The following is a 25,108-nucleotide window of genomic DNA, read 5'->3' as shown; positions in this document are numbered from 1 at the left end:
TCTCTCAAAGTGAGAGTCCAAGTTTCATAACCATAAAGAACAACCGGTACCGGTAATATAACTGTTTTATAAATTCTAACTTTCAGATTTTTTGACAGCAGACTGGATGATAAAAGCTTCTCAACTGAATAATAACAGGCATTTCCCATATTTATTCTGTGTTTAATTTCCTCCTGAGTATCATTTATATTTGTTACTGTTGCTCCTAGGTATTTGACTTTTTTCCATCTCTTCAAACAATAAATTTCCAATTTTTATATTTCCATTTCGTACAATAATCATGTACTTTGTCTTTACGAGATTTACTTCCAAACCTATCTCTTTACTTGCTTCAAGTAAAAGTCCTGTGTTTTCTCGAATCGTTTGTTGATTTTCTCCTAACATATTCACGTCATCCACATAGACAAGTAACTGATGTAACCTGTTCAATTCCAAACCCTCTCTGTTATCCTGGACTTTCCTAAAATTGGCATACTCTAGAGCAGAGTTAAAAAGTAAAGGTGATAGTGCATCTCCTTACTTTACCCTACAGTGAATTGGAAACGCATCTGACAGAAACTGACCAATACAGACTCTGCTGTACGTTTCACTGAAACACATTTTAATTAATCGAACTAGTTTCTTGGGAATACCAAATTCAATAAGAATATCATATAAAACTTCTCTCTTAACTGAGTCATATGCCTTTTTGAAATCTATGAATAACTGATGCACTGTACCCTTATACCCCCATTTTTTCTCCATTATCTGTCGAATACAAAATATTTGATCAATAGTTGATCTATTACGCCTAAAACCACACTGATGATCCCCAGTAATTTCATCTACATATGGAGTTAATCTTCTCAAAAGAATATTGGACAAAATTTTGTACGATGTCAACAAAAGGGATATTCCTCGAAAGTTACTACAGTTAGTCTTGTCCCCCTTCTTAAAGATAGGTATGATTATGGACTCCTTCCATTGTTCTGGTACAATTTCCTTTTACCAAATAGCAAGTACAAACTTATAAATTTCGTTAGATAGTGCACTTCCACCCTCTTGTATTAATTCTGCTGGAATTTGATCGATACCTGGAGACTTATAATTTTTCTGATTTTCTATCGCAATTTCGACTTCAGAAAATGTGAGTTCGGGTATAAATGGCTCAGCAGTTTGTATTTCAATTTTGTCCCAATCATTTCTATTTGTCCTATGTATATTTAGTAGTTGCCCAAAATAGTTTTTCCATCTGTTCACGATTGAATGAGAGTCTGCAAGAAAGTCACCATTCTCATCCTTGATCACATTTACCCTTGCCTGATATCCATTCTTGAATTCCTTTATGCCCTTATATAAATCTCTTATGTTTTTATTTTTACTATTTGTTTCTACCTCATTCAGTTTTTACTTCAAGTAATCTCTCTTTTCATTCCTAAGTGTACGATTTGCTTTCCGTCTTTTATTGAAATAATTATCTCTATTCGCCTCAACTGGATCCTGTAAGAATTTCAATTTTGCCTGTTTCCTTCTTTCTACTACCATGCGACAATCTTCATCAAACCACGATTTCTTTTTCTTTGTTTCATAATAACCTATGCTCTGTTCAGCTGCAATACTGATATTATCTCTGATATTTTCCCACACGCTGTTAACATCTAACTCTTCCTCAACTTCATCAGAACTTGCTAATACGGCAAACCTATTTGAAATTTCAACCTGATAATGTTGCTTAGTTTCCTTGTCCTTTAATTTCGGAATATTGAGTCTTCTAATATTAACTTGTTGCTCTACTCGCTTGGCTACTGATAGTCTTTCTCTTAGTTCTCCAATTACCAAATAATGGTCAGAATTACAGTCTGCCCTCCTGAAGGTTCGAATGTCTACTATACTAGTATGTCTTCTTTTATCTATTAAGATGTGATCTATCTGGTTATGTGTCAATCTATCTGGAGAAGTCCAAGTATATTGATGTAGGGAGAAATGTTGTACTTTTGACACTTAAATTTTTTGATGTCGCGAAATTGACTAACCTAACTCCATTATCATTACTAGTTACGTGTAGGCTCTCTTTGCCAATAGTCGGTTTAAAAATATCCTCCCGTTCTACTTTAGCATTGAAATCTCCCAGTAACATTTTCATGTGATATCTAGGTAACTGATCAAAAGTCTGTTCCAATTCCTCATAGAAGCTATCCTTTATATGGTCGTCTTTCTCTTCTGTAGAGGCATTAGCATTTATCACTATGTTATCACACCATCTACCCTTAAGTACTAAATACAATAACCTATCACTGATAAATTCGACCTCTTTTTAGTGCTGATTTTTTTCTTTTATGAATAAAGAATCCTGTTCCTAATTGGTGATTATCGTTTCCTTCCCCATAATACAATAAGTAATCTCCTATTTGAGTTATGCCGTTCCCATCTAACCTAACCTCCTGTACTCCCACAAAGTCTATTCTATATCTAGCTAGTTCTTTTGCTATTAATGTTACCCTTCCCATTCTATATAGACTTGTAACATTCCAAGTACCAAATCTCAAAACCTTATTCCTTTGCTGTGGTCGTGCCAGAGAATCAGTCACATTCCGAGGCTTATTTGAAGGTTTCGTAACAATCTGTTTTTTACGGTGATGGGTTGTTAGCCCTTCGCCCAACCCCCAAGCTGGAGGACCACCCCTCATTGGCTGTCCGCAACTGCTTATTCAATATATTCACAGCTACCCTCCATATCTGGAGACCGTCTCCTCAATCCGCAACCTGAGGATGCGCCATGCCGTGGTGATAGGGACCCACAATACATGGACATGTTTAATTAAGTTTCTAAAAAAAAAAAAAAAAAAGACATGCACACACACTTATACATTAGAACAGCGGTTCCCAAAGTGTGCTCCGCGGAGCCCTTAGGGCTCCACAAATGATTCTCAGGGGCTCCGTCCGCAACAGTTATGAAGATCACAAAAATTACTAATTATTCCATCTAGTCTCTAGCGGGAAAATGGAAACTACTTCCATCAAGCCAAAAGTACTTTCTGAAAAAGAAGTTTGCGTTCTTCTTGCTACATGGAAGCATTAATATTAGATCTACTCGTCACTGGAACTATCTCGATCTTTCTTGTTTGCCAAGTACTCAATGATTCTCGAAATTTATTTTATTTTTTATATACTGGGCAGGCAGCGTTTGTTATTCCTGGTACGTGGAATCTACAATCTATTGACTGTTACGTTACCTCAAAAACTATGAATTATAAATATATACACACACTGTATACCTGCATGTTAATTTGATAGCAGATGTGTTAGCTAAACTTTCGTTTAACAGGAACTGTGGCTTAAGACGGGCTCCCTAAGACCTAAGAGTCATTAGCCATCAACCAGTGCTCAGTCAAAGGGAGATAGCAACAGCTACAACCTTACTTCAAAGAAGATAGTGCGAATTCCTGGGAATTGAGTTCGGAATATGTTGAACATGATCCTGTCTCAGAGTCTACGATGCCTAGTGTAGAGGTATTGAAAGTAACAAACAAACATATTGTGATTTATATTTTGACATGGGATTCACTGAGTTTGCTGATGAACGTCCACAGTGTGTGATATGTAGACATCGGATTTTTAGGCACTAAAAATTGCAGTTTTAGGCGCCTAAAATAAGCTCAAAATTTGTAAAATTAGGCTCTATTTTAATGAAAATAGGCATTTTAGGCACATCAAGGTATCATACTTATTTCTTTCACTGAAATTTTTAGTTATACACTAAAATACGCACAAAAAAAATGTTTAAACATTAAAAAAGAATACTATATTATATTTATAAACAGAGCTTCACAAATTTAATATATTGAAACTAATGAAATAATGATTATTGATATCAAGATTACTCATTTTAAGTTATTGAAATTCAGTTCCATGCTCAGACTTTATTATAATTATCTGCACAGTACACCACCAGAATTTTTTCTAAATTCTCCACAGTTAACCTTTGCCTTTTGTCACTGAGAATCATTTTGAAAGCAGAAAAACTTCTTTCAACCGAAACTGATGTGAGAGGCGCAAATTTTAAATTAGGTACAATAGAAACATCAATACTTACTGGAACATTTACACTTTCCCCCGATATCACTCTTGATACTTTTTCCAACAATGAAAATCCTACATTCTTATTTAATACGTTGTCCCACTTATTTTTAACCTTTTTCCCCAGTTTCGCCCAAAGCAGAATGTATGTTCACTTGAGCTTCCTTTACTTTTGCTATTTGGCTACAAAGAGATTGTTTTTCACGTTCTAATTGTTCAATGCTTGCAGGTATGAAAGAAAAGTTTGATGTTATGTAGGCAATATCGTTTTTCACTCGTGAGCCATTCAGACAATCTTTCACTGCTTTCACACACGCTGCACTATCAGTTTCAGGTAATTTATCAATAACTGTGACCACTTCTTTAAAATACTTAGAATAATACACCACTGACTGAATCCAGATTCCCCATCGTGTAACAACCGGCTGAGGTGGGAGTGGGATATCTGGAAAGTTCTATCTGAATATTGAAATTCTGGATGGGGCTTTACAAAAACATTTTTTTGTGTTAGAAATAAACGAATTGACAAGAGGAAATTCATTCCGGATTGTTTCAGAAACCCTGTGAAGGCCATGTGCTAGACAGGTTACATGCGTGAGGTTAGGATAAAATGTTTTAAGAAGTGGAGCTGCAGCAACCATGTATGAGGCGGCATCAGTACAAAACAACAGAACTTTAGAATCGTCTATATTACCTGAGTATAAAGACTGTAGGCCTTTATTTACAAAATGAGCAATGGCTTGGCTATTGACTTTCGAAAGTTCCTTAACACATATGAGGTGTGGAATCGAAGGTCCATCAGGTCTAAGTTTTCCTACTACCATATTTGCTATATACCTATTCATAGGATCTGAGGTTTCATCCACAGAGACCCATATGTAAGAATCACCTATATCCTCCCGAATGGAAGCTAAGTTTCATTGTATATTCTGTCTAAATAATTTTTTCTTAGGGTCGACTCAGATGGGATATTTTGTTTGCAGTATTTTTGTAAAAACTGTCCTAAAACCGGATTTTCAATTGCATTCCAGGGAATGTTAGCAGCAACAAATGCTCTGGTTAAATCAGCATAGAAATTGCTGCTGAGATTGGATGAAGTAAAGTTTGTTGCAGTTGATTTTTCTGCTGAGCTTTAGCCTTATGAGCCGCTCCTTGCACATGCTGCTTTAGGTGGCACTTCTTTTCTTGCGAAATCTAAAAATGTAAAGTAAACTGAATTAAAATAAAATCCTAATTGTTGTATTGCCGTATTTCTATCACAAAGTTAGTGGGTTCGAACAATCAAAATTTTAATGACCTGCAAATACTTTAACTATCGGAATTTAAAAGGTTAAAGTGTAGTGGTCTTAAAAAGAATTATACCTCAGGATAGCTCAGTCAATGTATAAATATTATAGGCCTACTCATTAAAATTAATAGAATTTATATATTTCAACTATTGTTACATACCTGTTTGCTACAAATCTTGCAGAATATTATTTTTCCATCATAAGTGAATTCTGAATATTCTGTTAGCCATTGCCGGATCAATGTAGATTTTGCACTTATATTTTTCGGCATTATCGCATTAAACTTCACAGGAAAACGTCCTACCGCTCAAAACTTCTCAACACAAATAAGGTGAGGGAAAGAGCAACTGTTAACGAGCATTCAAATGAACCGTTGTTATTGAGATTCAATTGGACAAAAATACAAAGTTCCACTTATTGTTGCATTTCCTGGTAGTGTTAACACTAGGAGGGCCATTCTTTTAAATATTTTGTAACGGTTTACCCTACTAATTCGCAGTTTTACGATTTTTCATAAATATTTCAAAAACACTTTCTCCAAAAATTGTGATTTTATGACACTCTGAAGGGCAGTACAGCTAATCGGTTTCAGACCGAAAACAGTCATTTTTATAGTATAGTATATCTCTGAATCGGTAGCAGCACATGTTGTGATTGTTGCCTGCTTCAAAACTAAGGTTGGTTCTTTGTCGGCATTTATGCCTCCAAACATGTTAAATTCGGTGAAATCCATTGCGAGTGTCGTGAGATTCAAAACATTTTGTTTCCTTTATCAATGGTTTCATGGCCGGTGTGAAGAAAACTTTCCACTTCTTAAATGCCTTAAATTTCGCAGTGAATGCATGTATAAATTATAAAAAGTAAGAGTAAAATGCGAAACTTTACAGTGAGTTAGGCATTTTTAGGCGAATATTAACAAATTAGGCTCTAATAACCGTTTTAGGGCATTTTAGGGCACTATAAAACTCTTTGAATACCTTTCAATTTCCATGAAACACAAATATTAATAATTATTTTTACTTTTCTCCTAAAGAAACAAAATAGGCATTTGCCCTAGAATCTGATGTCTGGTGATATGTAACAAAGTTTTTCCCAATAGTTCTATGTTCCCTGCCAAGCTTATACGGCATTTCTCAATTCAAAAAATCACAACTAAAACTGCAGACTACTTCGAAAGAAAAAGTGACGAACTCCATGCAGTTCAGACAAAAATTTTACCTCGTGTAAAAACAAACGAGAAAGCACTGAAAACGTTGTACTTGGTTAGTCATGACCAGGCTCTTGCTAGTAAACCTCACCCTTGCTGAAACTCTTATGACACCACTATTAGTGAAGGTAGTGAAGTGCATGGTGGACAAGAAAACTGCAAACTTGATTTCCATTGTGCCCTTATCAAATAACACTGCATAATCGAATCCAGAATATATGAAAAGACGTAAAAAATATCATGATTTCCCGTATCAGTTAAACGAAATTTTCTGTACAACTTGACAAATCCACGGACGTTGCCGGATTAGCTATGTTAATGATGTTTGTGTGGTATGAATTTTCAGGTTCTTTCATGAAATATTTTGTTCTGCAGCCATTGCCATCCTATACAAGCGTACTGAAATTCTTTTTTTCTTCATTGAAAACTTGATACCGTGGGACAATTGCATTGACGTGTGCACAGATGGCGAAAAGGCCTTGGTAGGTCTTGTTGCTGGCGTTGTTACAAAGATCAAGGAAGGTTTAAAAACTGCACAAGTAGTCACTGTGTACTACACCAACACGCTCTCGCAACGAAAAAATGCCAGCGTTATTAAAGCAGGTATTAGACAACTCCTTCAAAATTATCAACTTTTTTAAGGCACGACCTTCGCAGTGTAGGCTACTTAAATCCTGTGTGAAGATATGGGTAGTATGCACAAGTTATTGTTATTAATATTACACACAGAAGTGCGATGGTTATCGCGCGGTAAAGCGCTGTCCCGATTACGAGGCGCATCCAGAAAGTAAGTTTCCCAATTTTTTTAAAAAAAAAAAGAACACACACTTTCAGGAAAACATTTTTTGGCAACTGGTACAGCAATGTTTCAGCTATTTTTCAACATAGCCACCAACAGAATTGAGACACTTGTCGTATCGTGGGATCAACTTTTGTATCCCTCTGTCGTAGAACTCTGCCGCCTGTGAATGGAACCAGCGTGTGACATACGTCTTCAGCTCTTCGTCGTTGCCAAAACGCTCACCGGAGGACAGGAATTTCTTGAGGTTCTAGAAAACGTGAAAATCTCTGGGAGCAAGATCAGGACTGTAGGGTGGATGATCAAACAACTCCCAGCCAAATTCCCTCAAAACAGCTGCTGTGCTCCGAGCTGTATGTGGACGAGCATTGTCATGGAGGAGCACAACACCTGCAGTAAGCATTCCACGCCTCTTGTTTTGAATGGCACATCGCAATTTTCGCAGTGTTTCACAGTAACGGTCAGCGTTCACTGTTTCAACTCTTGGAAGGAAGTCAATGAGCAGAAAGCCTTTCCTGTCCCAGAACACCGTACACATCACTTTCTGTACCGACAGCGTCTGTTTGAATTTCGTCCTGACCGGAGATCCACTATGCTGCCAATGCATTGACTGCTGCTTGGTTTCCGAGGTGAAGTGCCAAATCCAAGTCTCATCGCCCGTGACGATCCTGTCGAGGAACTCGTCGCCGTCGTCGTGATACCGTTGCAGAAATGTCAGTGCTGCTCCTAAACGTTGCATTTTGTGTTCGGGTGTCAGGTTTTTCGGCACCCATCTGGCACACACTTTTTTGAACAGCAGGCGCTTAGTGACAATCTCATGCAACAAGGATCGCGATATCTGCGGAAAATGGCTGCTCAGCTCCGTAATCGTGAAGCGACGGTTCTCCATGATGCACTGCCGCACCAGCTCAACACAATCATCATTGATGAGGGACGGTCGCCCACTGCGCTCTTCATCATGGACACTTTGACGACCTTCGGAAAACTGCCTACATCAGCAACGCACCATCTGCTTACTCATGATGTTCGGCCCATAGACCTGACAGAGCTGCCGATGAATTTCAATTGGCGCAATGCTTTGTCCACTTTATCACCGACCGAACATCGCAGGCGGCGGGAGAAGGAATAAGAGCTTCCATTTCGGACCACTGCTGCCACGCTACTGGCACCAGGCGGGACCTGTCCGGCTGGCATATGATTGATACGTCATAGATCTGTTACACATGCGCAATTGACACAGCTAATTACGTTTACTTTCAAGGGGAAAAAATCGGGAAACTTACTTTCTGGATGCGCCTCGTACATGAACTTCGAACGTAAGTTTCTTCACTTTTGAATTACTAGAACAGTTTGCTAGCAGATTATTTGAATGATCAGGAATGGTTGTACAAATTATGTTACTTGGCAGAAATTTTTCAAAAATGAATTCAACACATATATACAAGGTAAACGGAAGAGTATATTTGATGCCAATGACGAAATTGTCGCACTGAAGAAAAAGATAGCGTTCTACATAGAAAGCGTCGACAATAAGGATCTTATGTTTCTCATTGACTTCAAACTTGATAGAAGAAAATAACATAACAATGAATGTCTCATTCATAGCAATAATTTAAGAACACCTTGACAATATGCTTAAAAATATCAATTCATACTTTCCAAGGGACACTCAGGAATCGATTCTAAAGAAATATGAGTGGATTGTAGATCCATTTCCAGTGATGTCAAAACCAGCAGCCCTCACTGCTTCAGATATGAGGTCCTTATAGACATGGTTTCGAACAACCACTGTCAGGCATAATTTAAAAGCAAACCATTTCCCAAATTTTGGGCTAAGTTAGGGGAGGATCTTTTGATATTAAGTTGAAAAGCTAAATTTCTATCACTGCCTTTTGGTACTGTGTACCTCAGTGAAACGACCTTTTCGAGGTACACGGCTACAAAAACAAAATATCGAACTTGTTGGAAACAGAAGACGATATACGTCATCAACTGACTTCTATGACACCGGACATTGACAAACTCTGTCGCAAGAAACAGGCACATTCTTCACATTAACTTCGCGTGTACATGTAACATTGTAACATTTTTTAAATATCTTAACTACTTGTTAATATCATTTTGTAGATTTAAATAAATTAGCCTATATCCAGTACTTTTTACTACTGTTTCTTATATATTCATACTTCCGTTTATGTATCATGTGAAATATGCTTCATAGAACATAGATAAAACTAAAAAGTAAACATTTCTTGGGGCTCCATGAGAAACTTTTGTTTCAAAAAGGGCTCCGTGGCTGGAAAAGTTTGGGAACCGCTGCATTAGAAAGTAACAAAATTCAACCATTGGTACAATTATGTAACATAAAGACATTAAACTAAGGATGGAATTAATGACAATATTAAGAATCAGCATGTAGTATTACTATGGATGTAATGGAACATGCAGTGAATGAAGATTAAAAAAAAACACACACATTAATAGTAGCATAAATACAACTTCAAACAATAATATTTAGATTGTTCTTCAATGGTAACAAAACAGTATTGCTTAAAAACTAATTGTAGTAATAACTAATGTCATCACGTATGATTATACAGTTCACTAATATTATAACCAGTAAGCAATTATAAGTTAAGGCTTGTAATGGGGCATGTGGACAATAAATGATAGGAAAAACACACACACACACACACACACCTGTTACCCCCTATATATACCTCAGATATACACACTATTTATGTAATTCCGGTCATAATGCAGACATATATATATTCACTTTACACTAAATGTGTCCAAAGTGTAGGTTTGTCTCCATCATTCTCCTCACACAAAACAATGTGTCGCCAGGTTTGGTGTGACATTCACCTCAGCATTGCTGATTTAATCTGTTGGAAAGCGCGTCGCATGGCATATTTCATTTCATCATTGGTGTTATACCGTTCCTGTGCAACAATGCTCTTTATGAAACCCCACAGTGCATTGTCACTGGTTGTGAGATCATGGCTGCGCGGTAGTAACATAGGTGACCAATTATGCCATTCCTTTTCGTGAGTACCTCAATGAGATGTTTCCACAATGCTGGATTGGCCGTGGTTCACTTATCTTATCAGCTCCTCTCGATGGCCACGTTGCAGCCCTGACCACACAATCTGTGACAATGCACTGTGGGGTTTCATCAAGAGCATTGTTACACAGAAATGGTATAACAACATTGATGAATTGTTGCACACCGTGCGACGCTGTTTCCAACATAATACACCAGCAGTGCTGAGACGAATGTCACACTGAATCTGGTGATGCATTATCTTATGTGAGGAGACTGATGGGGGATGTACAGACCCTTTGGATACTTAGGACACACAGTTAGTGTAAAATAGATATATGTCTGCATTATGACCGGAATTACATAAATAAGGTGTATATTTGAGATATTTATAGGGAGTAACGGGACTATATGCCTTCCCTGTACATCCATCACACATGCACTTGGAGATGAGTGAGTGTAAGAAGTGGCTTAAGTCGTTATCTGAATTCTAGACTTAACTAGAAAATGCTGTGTTTTGGAAAGTTTTATGTGTTGAAAAACCTTTTTTTTTTTATCTACATATTGATTGTACAAGGTGTTTAATGACTTTTTTGCATTTTCTTTTCAGGTATCAAAGCGGAGACCCTTGACGAATGTGATTGTAGATGAATCCTTCATAAGGTAGTGTGTGTTGCATAGAGCCTTTATTTGTTTTGTATTGGCAAATAATATTATTTTTTTGTTCAGAAAGATTTCTTTCTTTCAGCTTCCTTCAATTGAGGGTCATCAAAAAAAGAAAAGGATTCTTTTTTAATTTTCGTAAAGTTTAACAATGACGTCAGAACATGGCAGCAATGACGTCACAACATAGTCGATGTGAAAACAATATGACAAGTTAACAAAACTACTTATCATGAAAACAATAATTACACAATTTTACAATATTCCATTGTAAAAAAAAAAAGAACCCATCCGCTCTCATTTACAATATATTATCATCAACACAAATTCACAATATCTCATTGTAAAAAGATCCCATCTGCTTTTATTTACAATAGATATCAACATAATTTCAAGATAGCCCATTGGAAAAAGAAGTCTTCGCTCTTATTTACAATAGGATATCATCAACACAACATCTAACAAAATGGTCCATCACTTTGGAGTAACGGTTAGCATCCCTGACTGTGAAACGAGCTGGCCAGGGTTCAAATCCTGGTTGAGGTTTTTCTGGGGTTTTCCCTCATCCTGTTAAGAGCAAATGCTGGATAACTTTCGATGCTGTGCCCTGGAATCGTTTTGCTGACATTATCACCTTCATCTCATTCAGATGCTAGATAACCATAACAGTTGACAAAGCGTCGTAAAATAACCAATAAAAAATAAAAAGATCTAACGAAATCCATATATGGAAGGGATACCAGAAGTCTAAACAAATCAAACCTGTCACTGATCCTAGACCTTACAAAAACTCGCTTTCTATTAAAAAGTGTATATTCAAGGCATGCCAAAACACTGAACAAACCAAACCTAACCTGTCACTGATCCTCGACTTTATGCAAACTCGATTTGTATCTATCTACCAAAAAACGTATATGCATGGCATACCAAAAGCCTAAACAAATCAAACCTAACTTGACACTGATTCTAGATCTTACAAAAACTTGCTTTCTATCTACCTAGACTTCCTCCTGAGTCCTGAGACATTTGTTGTTTTATTTTTAAAGTTCAATATGATTATACACTTCAAGAAAGTTGCTGAATTGAGAGAAAATGCTAAAAAAAAATTAGCAAGTTACAGTTAGGATACGGCCACATGAGCTACATTTTTCCAGGCTTTCTGCTGCAAATGTAACTGCCGTAATTGTCGCAAAATGGGTGGCCACACGTGCGCGACAATTACTGCTCAGTTTCTGTGTTAAATGTCACTACGTGAGGCCACATGTCACACTAGCAACATTTGTAGCTAGTTCTTTTGTGTTTTGCAGTACTCAGCACTGCTCTTTAAAAGATCTCCTTTTTCACCGCCTCTCTCCTTAACCCTACTTCCATTTTTATGACATATCTTAGAACTGTACATTATTATGGTCACACACAATTGCTATGCATATGAGAACAAAATTTATAGCAGTGCCATAAAGTTAACTTTTATTCCTGTGTCAATTTTACAACAGGCAATATTGTTCGTCAGTAACAGTCAAAAGTACCGTGTGAGTGAAGGGTTTGCTGAAATGCTGTATGAAGGCCTAATTTCTCGTGGTTCTGTAGAAGAGTCATTGGGGTTTACAACAGAATAGACATGCTCTTCCCTAGTCAATACACGAAAAAGCATCTAAGGAGTTTTAAACATGACCCTTATTCTCTAAAACATAATTCGAAGATGAAATGTGTTTGTAACATATTTGAGAGGTATGTCTTGTAAAAGAATTGTCTTTTTTTACCAAATGAAGTCGCTGTGAAGGGTTTACTGTAACGCTATTGTATAGATTTTATTATTGAAGGATACCTTTAGTCGAAAATGAAAGAAAAAAATGTGTACTCTGAAAGAACGATATTTTGAAAACAGTACAAGTAAACACATCTATTATAAAAGTTCTCTTTTCCTTCATTTTGCAAAATGCTTATTGTATGTTGCAACAAATTAAACTTGACCCTTATATCCCAAAATGCAACTCAAAGTGGAAATGTATTCGTAACACAATAATATTTATAAACAATACTGATTTGTGAGGTCTATCCTGCAAAAGAAAATTGTAATTTTTTTACCAACCAAAATCGCTGTGAAGGGTTTGCTAGAACGCTTTTGTATACATTTTATTATTGAAGAATTCTTTAGGTCGAAATTGAAAGAAGAAAAATGTATGTACTTTTAAACAGATATTTTGAAGAGAGTTAAAACATGGGGCAACTTAGCCTGGACTATACATAAGCGAAGCAATAAATGCAATATTTATTGGCACCGTATTGTTCGTAACAAAATATGTCATATTTATTGGCACCATATTGTTATAAATCTGTCATGATAATAATTTCCCATCTAAAAGTCAATCTCTTTCCCTACTTCACTCCCTCATAAACACAAGTTGATTCTGTTGTTATGACTACATACTCGTATACATACTGAGAATTTCAACCATTAAAAAAACGGGTTTTCCTTCAAATTTGATAATGCCTATCTCCCATTGTACATCTTATCCAATAGAAAACAGAGTTTACGTTCTCTTAAACTTTATAAATCACGTTTCTCAGATTATTAAATTTCGGGGGAGGGGGAAACTGAAAGGTGAATCTTAGATTTGTTACAGTCTCAGTGTCTCATAAAGTTTTTGACAAAGAAAAGATATTCTAACACTATAAGATAAGCGGGGTGGTACTAATTGTGATATCTTGTAGCTAATTCGAGAGACAAATTTCACTGCACTCATTAATGTCACTTGTTTTATTTTTGAATACATTAGACCTGAATAAAATGCCAAGGTGTTGTATGTCTGGCTGCAAATTCAATTACCAGAAGGTAACTTAGTGGCGATATTTACTTTTCCTTCTGGTGAAGTAACAAAAAACAAGATTAAGGTAAAGAAAATAGTATTTAAAATTAGCTTACACATGTATCAATACGCATTTGTAAATTTACATTGCACTAAATTATTGTAATTGTCTACTATAAAATGAATAACTTTCATTTGTTACTTCACTGTTCTTAAGTCTTAATCTGTGTGTCCTTTATATGACATTTGATTTTCGCTTTCTATCTCATTCCTAAAAAATTAAAGCTTGACCATTCGTTTTACATGATTGTATTTTTATTACAAACATTTTTTTTTTTGCATGATATTTACTCTTTATTTATTGTCAGTTAGGAGATAAAAGTCTTTTGACTTGTCTATTCTTTGACTCTCTGAGTCTCCTTTGGGAATTACTAAAGCGGAAATAAATATATTAATATAAATTTAAAGTTTAATAATATGGATTTCATAATAAGGAATTCCCAGTAACAATAATGTTAATTCGTTTAAGGAGGAAAATTAATTGATCACAAATAGGCCTAACATGTCGGACACTTGCCCGTAAGTTTTATTTTGTAATTATTCGTTGCAAATCAAGATTTCAGGTATAACTCCCTGTAAAGTTGATTTGAATAATTTCGAGGGAAAAATTGTTCCGGAGCCGGGTATCGAACCCGGGACCCTTGGTTTAACGTACCAACGCTCTACCACTGAGCTACTCGGGAACTCTAACCGACACCGATCCAATTTTTCCCTCTACATCCACAGACCTCAAAGTGGGCTGACAACCGTCAAGCAACCAACTTTGAGTGCACACTAACTCCGTGTGACTTTAATTGTGGTTTTCTGTTAACGAACAATGATGTGTATTATGCAAATCAAGATTTCAGATATAACTCCCTGTAAAGTTGATTTGAATAATTTCGAGGGAAAAATTGTTCCGGAGCCGGGTATCGAACCCGGGACCCTTGGTTTAACGTACTAACGCTCTACCACCGGGTTCGATACCCGGCTCCGGAACAATTTTTCCCTCGAAATTATTCAAATCAACTTTACAGGGAGTTATACCTGAAATCTTGATTTGCATAATACACGTCACTGTTCGTTAACAGAAAACCACAATTAAAGTCACACGGAGTTAGTGTGCACTCGAAATTGGTTGCTTGACGGTTGTCAGCCCACTTTGAGGTCTGTGGATGTAGAGGGAAAAATTGGATCAGTGTCGGTTAGAGTTCCCGAGTAGCTCAGTGGTAGAGCGTTGGTACGTTAAACCAAGGGTCCCGGGTTCGATACCCAGCTCCGGAAGAATTTTTCCCTCGAAATTATTCAAATCAACTTTACAGGGAGTTATACCTGAAATCTTGATTTGCATAATACACGTCACTGTTCGTTAACAGAAAACCACAATTAAAGTCACACGGAGTTAGTGTGCACTCGAAGTTGGTTGCTTGACGGTTGTCAGCCCACTTTGAGGTCTGTGGATGTAGAGGGAAAAATTGGATCGGTGTCGGTTAGAGTTCCCGAGTAGCTCAGTGGTAGAGCGTTGGTACGTTAAACCAAGGGTCCCGGGTTCGATACCCGGCTCCGGAACAATTTTTCCCTCGAAATTAGTTATTCATTGTTTCTAAAATTCATTTTGTCCTAATAAAGGATTATTATGTGCGGGTAGTCTACTGAGAGGGAATTTTTGTAGAATAACTTTACAGCATATTTTAATAACTTTAAAGTTTTTCGTTGAATAAAGAGTCACACGAATATCACTTTATAAATGACTTTATCACTGATCATTGCTTGCTGTTATTGTAAAATTAAGAAATGTATGTAAATAAGTTTATACAGGTTTTCCTACGTGTGATTTAAAAACTACAAAATGCCAGATTGTGCCGTGTTCGGATGCAACAGTCTTGTGAAGAAAACCAAAGGCAGAGAAGTCAAATACTTCCAGGTTACAAGAAATGATGACCTGGCTGCAATATGTAGATGAAATGACAGACATACTGACACACCGCACATCGCAGCGACATTTGTAGCTCTGCAAGTGTAGCCACCCAGTGTCGCTACGTGTGGCCACCCAGCAGCAGTAAAGGTCACAGAGGAAATGGACCCGGACCCATTTGAGTTGCGACACGACCTTGTGATGTGCCAAACTTGCTACATTTACTGCTCCGTGTGGCCGCTTGCATTTAACTCAACGCAGTCTATAATTCCAGCTACAAATGTAGCTCGTGTGGCCGTACCCTTAGGGCACAAATGCAAGTATATTATACTGTACTTCGAGTCTCTGCACATACATTTTATATCATAATCATGTATGAAGTATAATATAGTATAGTATACTATATACTCTCAGGAAATTATAAAAAAAGTGTATAATATGCAAGTCATAACAAAAACCTGAACAAACCAATTTTAACCTTTTCTTAACTGGAGTAATTTTGTAAATATACTGTATGAAATGCAATAAAATACAATGAACAATCATAACAGTTGTAAGAACACATATATTTGTCGAGGTTCTTTAATTGTTAAAATCAGACATGTTTCGGAGATTGTATCCCCATCATTAGTGATTTTAAAGGAGCATATGATTCTGTATGGAGAGCTCAATTAGTACAAAAACTAAAAAACAGCAAATATGCTATCAAGGTTAATAAAATTCACAAATCAATAGATGACAAAGATTAGATATGGAAAAATATAATCAAAATATAAACACACTAAAGTAGGACTACTCTAAAGAGCAGTCTCCAGCCCCTCCTTATTTAACATATCGTCGTTGTATCTGCAATAACTCCTATGTGTAAAATATCAAATTTTTGAGTAGGAAGAAAAAACACATTTGTTCATTCTATGACATTGGTACATAGGAGATTGTGAATTCTTACATTTTCGAAAAAAAAAAAATAAATATAATTACATATAGGTGATTTTATTATTTGCTGTATCATTATTAAAGTTATTTAATAAAGCAGAAATCTGAAAATCAATAAATATGTCACATAGGAGTTATTGCAGGAACGACGACGATATACATGAATGACCTCCCAAGAACCATAAAAAATGTGGTATGTCAATGTAGGCATGTTTGCCAATGATGTCATATGGACTTCAGCAAAAAATAAAAGAAAACAACATGAAACATAACGACCACAATGAACAATGTACTGCAAATCCTTAACAAATGGTCTCTTGAGAATAACATGGAAATCAATTTCACAAAAACAATGTACCAGTTCTTTTCAATGCGATATAACAATGACAGTTTCAACCTCATAATCAATAACAGCCAGCTCCCAAAAAGTGAAAATACAAACTATCTAGAAGTATATATGGGTAATAAATTAAACTGAAAGAATCATACCTCCACAATGGTTAGCAAAGCTGGAAAAAGAACAAGTCTTCTAAAATGACTAGCTGGAGCTACATGGGGAAGTACACAAGATACACGGAATACCACATATAAGACTTATATAAAACCAGCATTAAAATATGGTATTGAAGTACTAGTCACAGAAAATAAGTCAACCCTACAAAAACTTGAAGCAGCACAAAATAATGCACTCAAATTGATATGTGGTGCAGTAAAAACAATGATATTCAATAACACTTCATGAAATTGATACTAAAACTATGTGTTGTACTAGTAGACTATATTGTAAATCTCGTCTGTATATGTTTCATCTAGACTGTGACTATAAATTAAGATTTTATAATAGTATTAAGTTTTTTGACTTGTTCCATATTCTAGCTGTAAGCATGCATGAATACCATGGAATGTTAATAAATACAATACAATACAATACAATACCCCAACCACTTGCTTAAAACTATATACAGGCAATCTTCCGATCTCATCAGAAATTCAACCGGCTGCCATCTCTTTCTGTAAACTGAAAACCTGGCTTAATACCACTTGGATCCAAAACAACACCTCAAAACTCAATCACTACCAATCACAATAGGAGAAAATTACCAACACCACCTTAACATTCCAGAAAGCATTGAATCATACTGCCCACCTGTCAACCCTCTAGATTACCAAACGTTCAATACTAACCTATCTCTGCTTTATGATGCAAGAAAAGATGATGTTCATCTACAGGAATTAAAACTGCTAGCACTGGCAACCATAGAAGAAAAGTATTCATCAAATGAGTTAGAGTTGTATTTTTTTTTTTTTTACTTCTAACTTACTGATATTTTTTCTGCATCTCTCTCTCTTCATTGTTCTAATTTATTCAGCCATTGAAACCATTATCATTTTATAATTTTGTTCAATGGCCATATTTAGTTCACACTTAATTGTAGTTAAATATTGTCGCAAACTGAAATGAAAGGACTAAAAATATATAGAATTAGTAAATAATGCATTGTGAAAGAAAATGGAATTCATCCATGTGCCTGGGTGATAAGACTATCACATTTCAATCTCTGGCAATCCAGCTTATGTATATCAGTCACTGAATTTTCAGTGCTCTTAATTTTCATTTCCAAAGTAGACTAATCAAATTGCAAAAGTAAGGGATAATCAAAGACAAAATAATCGAGACTACTGTACTCTGTTTTTTTGCCAGTCTTATTTGACCATTGGTATACTTGACCATATTTGGCCATCAGTATACTATCATCTAATTGTCCTGAACATTCTCTAAAGTTGAAAATGATACTTGCTTGTAAAGAAATTGCTTAGGCCTATCTGTTCATTCTGCTAGTTGCTAATTGTATATATTTTTTTCTCTTGCAGGCGTGAGGAATCCTGAGATGATCACCTGTAGATAACTGTTGGTAGGACTGCAAGGTCAATAGCAGTCCAAAATGTCCCAAGAGGGGAATACTAGCTCGAGGGACAGTGCTTCAAATTCTAAGGAGATGGATAAAGGTCCCGTGCAATTGAACAAGATGATTATCAACCAAAAGGGACTCTCTACATTAAATCTTGGGGGCCAGCTCCTCCAGAGTGTGCCTTGTGGCAGGCAGGGCTTCAATGTGTTCATTCTGACACCAGCCCAACTGAAGGATCTTGGCCTGGTGGCAAAGATGAAGAATGGCAAGCCTATCATTGTGCATGAGAACAAGGATGGGACAGATGGTGTAATAGCTGCAGCAACAACAGATGTACCTTCCTCGAGCAAGCCAGATGGGGAAGTGATGTGCATCTCCTCCAAGTCTCCACCACTCAAAGCGTCTGCAGATGCAAATGTGAGGCAAGCAACAGGCATGAAGCGCAGGCTCAGTGAGGATTCCTCCAGCTTCCAGTACACACCAGAAAAGGTAAAACCACAATGCCTAGTTATTTTATGTCAGTTTCAACCTCCTCTTCCCATGCCGTGGCGTCACGGTCTAAGGCGTCCTGCCTAGGACCTGCGTTACGGAATGCACGCTGATTTGATTCCTCATGGAGGAAGAAATTTTCCCATGAAATTTCGGCCAGTGTATGGGACCGGTGCCCACCCAGCTATGATAGGTAGTGAAAATCCAGTTTCGCAAACCAGCTATAATGGCTGGGGGGATCATCGTGCTAACCACACGATACCTTCATACTGGTTGGATGATCGTCCACCTCTGCTTCGGCATGTGGACGTGAGCCCAGCAGCTGGCTGGTCGGTCTTGGCCCTTCAGGGCTGTAGCGCCATGGATTTACTTTTCAACCTCCTCAAAGCTTGTATTTTTTGTTTATGCCATATGGAAAAAATGTTTGCGTATACCATATAGAAGAAATGTATTCTTTATTCTAACTGCTGTTAAAGTTTCAAATTATTATAGAAAACGATTTTCAACATTGACCAAACATACAAGATCAGGCCATGGCTGAGATCGTATGAGATTTGTAGTGGTTCAAGTGTCACTAGTTGTGTGAGGAGGGCGGCGGCGGTACTATCATCCACTCCTCTTCTTTATCTTTCTTATATTGGCTGCTTTCGCCAGGTGGATGGCACATTGGAAGGATTGGATGTGCGCAGTGGAAGACTTTTAGTTGCTGCAACCGATGATACTGGACCCTAAGTCCAAACTGGTTCCCATACACCAGTCGTCGCTCGTAGAACTGCAACTAGTAGAAGAAGAATAAGTAATAACTCCAAAAGACACTTGGAGGATAAAACAGATGCCAACCGGTCCCCATAAACCAGCGGTAACTGTTTACGGCCAACCACATGAAGCCTAACAGATACGTAGAAATTCCAAAAACTTCGTGTGGATGCAAGTATGCGAGTTCCGGGAAAGCATCCTGGAAGATTCGCAAATCGAGAAGTGAAGAGGCTCGAGTATAGCAGAATAGAACCCAGGCATCCCCAGAATCCGTTCGGCGGCCCGGCCAATGTCAGACGAGTGCCCGCTCGTCAAGTCCTCAGTGCATGCTAATCCCACGACGGTTTCGCTCTCATAGATAGCACTCTATTAAGGTATGGTAGGTTAGGAAAATTACGGAAATCAAAAAGGAATATAGGGAAGACTGCGCAAGATTACAAAATCAGCAAACATATAGCATACCTGTAGTACAGAGGATAATAGCAGTATACAGTGATCACAAATAAAATAAACGAATAACAAGGACACAGCAGTGCCCCCGGACTCAGGAACTCGGTACCACGTTAACAGGGTAAGCCACTCTCTCCTCTCTCTCCACTAATTTTAAGTGCGAGACATGGGCTTTACGAATAGAACAGCCTGTATCTGGGCAACTTAATTCGACTGTGACCGGGGAAAGAAATCTGGAAATGGTCAAGGGTTGGGACCATCTAAACATCAACTTCGCCGATACTTGATTTGGAGCGGAGCTTTTGCGGGAATAATCTTACCCTAACTCTATCTCCCATCACAAATTTATGCGGTTGACGAACAGCATTATAACGGACGGCAGTGTTTCTGCTTGCGTCGCGAAAGTTGCGAATAGCATCCCGCCATTGGGCCTCCAACTTAGTTTGCGACTTGGGTTCCTCCAACTTCAATTTCCATTGTAGTTGCAGAGGATGGTTTAGACTCCTGCCTAAAAACAGTTCAGCGGGGGTGGACTTTGTGGCTTCATGATGCGCTGAGTTGAAACCCATCTGAAGGGCATGAAGATGTTCATCCCAGGCCAACTGGTGGTCATGATGAAAAACAATTAGGGCAGACTTCAAATTCCGATTAAATCTCTCCACCAAATTCGGCTGGGGGTAATAAGGGGAAGTAGTTACATGTCTAATCCCCCACTGAAAACACATGTCGTTAAATATTTTCGACGTAAACACTGTGGCGTTATCAGTAATTATGCTCTCAGGAACACCGTGTTGGGCAAACACTTGACAGTTCAAAGTCTTAATTACTAGCTTCGATGTCATTTCCCTCAGCGGGAACAGCCAGACGAATTTAGAAAAACCGTCTACCATAGCCAAAATCACCTTATTCCCATTACAGGTTCGCACCAGAGGCCCTACAAAATCAATAAATAGCCTCTGCATAGGTCTAGAATCCGTTTCCGCAGAATACAATCCAACTCGAGTGTTAGAGGGAGGCTTAGCCCTCTGACAAAGCTCACACTTAGCGACATGGTCCCGTACATATGATCTCATGTTAGGCCAAAAGAATTCTCTGGATATCCTATCAAGAGTCTTCGTTACTCCTAAGTGGACTCCCAACATGGAGTCATGAAAATAATGGGAAACCATAGATCTTAACGCCTGTGGAACAAATACTCTACTCTTCCTAGCCTTAGAAGGATGGTAGACCAGCAATCCCCTTTTTATATGAAAATTCCTAACCTTAGGGTTTTGATTATTTATTCTGGTACAAAACTCGATACACTCTTCATCGTTAGTTTGATGCTCCTGGAGGTCCTCGAAGATAGCAGGCAACTGCCCCAAGATGTTAACCCGTAATACTGGACTGTTCCTCTCGCTCTGGCTCCTCTTGGAACACTCGTGACAAGCAATCCGCGACAACGTTGTCCTTCCCAGAAATATGAACGATGTTAAATTTAAAAGGGGCCAACCTGAGGATCCAACGACCAATCCGCCCCAACTGCAGAGGATAGTTTCTCAGATAGGAGAGGGCTTCACTATCGGTGTGAACAATAAATTCCTTATGCTCGAGAAAAGACCTAAATTTTTCGCACCCAAAGATGACAGCCAGACACTCCCTTTCATATATGGGATACTTATCCTCCAAAGGGGTCAACTTCCGGCTAGCGTATGCTATGGGAGCCAGTTCTCCTCCAATGTCTTGATTTAAAACAGCGGCTATAGCGAGATCGCTCGCGTCACATTGCAGGACATAGGGCTTCGAGAAGTCAGGCAACCTCAAGACCGGGGCAGAACACAAGGCCTTCTTAAGCCTATCAAATGCGGCCTGATGAACATCTCCCCAAACGAACACAGCATTTTTTCTTTTCAATTGGTTAAGTGGGTACACTATCTCTGAAAAATCTCGAATAAACTTCGCATAAAATCCTACCATGCCAACAAACCTACGTATTTGTCTAACATTGGTGGGCCTGGGGAATTGCATCACAGCCCGCACATAGTCGGGATCCGTTTCAATGCCCTGGGCGGACAAGTGATGTCCTAAAAACTTTATTTTCGTGGCTCCCAAGGTGATCTTCTCTTTATTTAAGGTAATGCTTGCTTGTTGAAGCCTACTAAAGACTTCTCGCAAGTGCTCCTGATGTTCTTCTCGAGATCGAGAGTAAATCAGCAAATCATCTGCATAATTAAATACGTATTGGTATTTGATATCCCCAAACAACCGATCTATCTCTCTACTCAGTATCTGGGATCCCACCGCAATCCCCATCGGTAATTTATTAAACTCATACAATCCAAATGGTACGATAAAGGCGGTACAACGCCTACTCTCCAGAGTAAGAGGAATTTGGTAGTATGCTGAATTCAAATCAAGAACCGAGAAAACAGTAGCTCCGTGGAAATGTTGAAAGGCACTCTCTAAAGTGGGCATGGGGAAACAATCATATTTTATTTTAGCATTAAGTTTACGATAATCAAGCACCATTCTAAATTTCCCATGTGGCTTAGGGACCAAAAATGCAGGACTAGCGTAATTTGAGTTACTTTTCCTTATTACCCCACGTAGTAGAAGATCAGCAACTTGTTCCCTTAAGACCTGCAATTTGGGAGGGGAGCAAGAATATGGCGGGGACCTAATGGAGGTACTATCTAGCAGTTCTATCTCACATGACCTTCCCCGCATACAACCCAATTGCTCTACAAACAGCTCAGGGAATTCTTCAACAAGATGACCGTATTGACCTAAGTCCCCAACACGTGGCAAACCAGCGCCAATGGGTTCTGGGTCGGCATCCTCCGAGTACACAAGGTTAACCGGAAGATTCTTACTTATGGGTTTCTCATCCCACTTCCAACTCTCTCCTGGCCTGAAGTGAAATCCATACGCCCTATCCCAAGGGAAAATCTCCATGCCAGACCTAACGATATAATCGTTTCCTAAGATTATAGGGACTTGTAAATGTTCGATAATTCTAAAAGGATGAGTCCAAGAATACTCGTTAATACGAAAATGGCACCGCACCAAGGTAGTAACAGGGTCATCACTGCTATCAGCTAACTGGCATGTTTCCTTAATCGACTGCTTACTCCGTATCTTCTTCATATGATGCAAAAATGGAACGTAGTCCGCTCTAATTATGGATGCAGCAGCACCCGTGTCCAAGATAGTGGGTATAATAACCTCTCCAAATTTTACTGAGACCCAAGGCAAGACATGAGCCTGACTATGGTGTGTTCTTTTATTAACATTAAAAACCGGATTACATGGTGTTTCTTTACGTTCGGGTTTGCTAGAATCTTGAAAATCCTTATGAGGCAAGACCCGACACTGAGCTAGAATATGACCCAACTTGCCACATCGAAAACACGTAAGGGGCCTCTTTCGTATAAAATTTTTAGGCTGACTCACAGAATTCAACGGACGCGTACCTGAAGACTGTTCACGCGAACGAAAATGATACGGCAAAGATCTATCCCGTTGCCTTTCCGCTATCAGGGAATTATCTACACTTCGCCCCAACTCACGTAACTCTTCGATCGTGCGCAGCCTAGATTGAAACACTAAGTGTGATCTAATACACGGACTCATATTTTGCAAAATCAATTCTATCAATTGTGACTCAGTAGAATAATGGTTTAATATAACATTGGCCGTATATACAGAGTCGAGGAATTCCAAAAAATTCTCTTCCGGAAACTGAAATCGGCGCGATAAATAATCTCTAACTAAGTCCTCTCGCAAACGTGAAGGAAGAATTTCCAAAACAACTCTTTCGAGTAGGATGGACCAAGTCCATAGAAATCGGATACCCCGTCCAAAAATCTCCAATAATAAACCACTAGTCCGCGGGATCAAACCCAATATGAACTCTCGATCCTCAACTAATCCCAAGGCATGGATTCCTATACCTTCCATTAAAAATCCCATCAATAACCTCGGATTCTTACCATCAGTCAACCGCAAATTTCTAACTAAATCCAAATATACCTTCATATGGCATGGGTTTACATCGGAAGAAAATATTCTTCTCTCACTACCCAATTTTCCTTTCTCTATATCCAATTGTGACACATAAGCGGGATCCATTTGTTTTTCCCCACCTAATACTAGAGTAGACGGACCCTCACCTTCCGCCTGAATGGAAGTTCGTTTCTTTGGCTCAAAAACCGCAGAAGGTTGTGAGCCTACCCCCTGCATAGCATACTTATCTCTAAGTTCATCCTCGACTCGCAGGCGAATGTTGCTCACACTCTCAGGATCCAACGTCTCCAAGTATTGGGAAAATCGGAACTGCAACTCGCGCTTCCTACCATCCGTAGATATGCCAGCACGCTCCATCTCCAAAATCAAGGTGGCCTTCGAGAGGTCCCAACACCAACCAATTTGAACAAAATAATCCTTCATACTTGAACAAAGAAATGTCAAATCTCAAGTCAAAAAGAAATTATCAAAATTCAACAAATTCACACTATTATCATGAATCAATCCAATGCACCTCAAAAGTGTGTTGCAAAGATGCAAACAGTTGATCGAAAACAGCCACAAGAAATTTACAAATACCACTATATCAAATCCTAAGCACCAAAAAAAAAAAATCATATATAACCATTAATCACTCAAAACCATTTATAACCACAGTAAACCATTTATAACCACGCTCTGCTACCATTTGTGGGAGCGGCAGTACGATCATCCACTCCTCCTCTTTATCTTTCTTATATT

The 25,108-nt window shown here is 38.2% G+C and overlaps 1 protein-coding gene across 5 annotated transcripts in view; it reads left to right on the top strand.

Moving 5' to 3' along the window:
* LOC138701528 (putative uncharacterized protein DDB_G0282133) overlaps positions 1-25,108 on the top strand; it is a 210,261-nt gene that overhangs the window by 17,349 nt on the left and 167,804 nt on the right. For 4 of the 5 annotated variants that reach the window (XM_069828522.1, XM_069828525.1, XM_069828521.1 and 1 more), the window contains exons 2-3: positions 11,008-11,060; positions 18,630-19,156. In XM_069828522.1, coding sequence (XP_069684623.1) covers positions 18,701-19,156 — 456 coding nt within the window. In that variant the 5' untranslated portion in view covers positions 11,008-11,060; positions 18,630-18,700. Of the gene's footprint in view, positions 1-3,439; positions 3,490-11,007; positions 11,061-18,629; positions 19,157-25,108 lie in introns of those variants that run through there. The other variant, XM_069828523.1, reaches the window with a different exon arrangement.

This window comes from Periplaneta americana, chromosome 6, assembly GCF_040183065.1.
Source record: "Periplaneta americana isolate PAMFEO1 chromosome 6, P.americana_PAMFEO1_priV1, whole genome shotgun sequence".
NCBI classification, from domain to species: domain Eukaryota; kingdom Metazoa; phylum Arthropoda; class Insecta; order Blattodea; family Blattidae; genus Periplaneta; species Periplaneta americana.
Note: the sequence above shows the minus strand (reverse complement) of the source record. Positions and strands in the feature narration are given on the sequence as shown.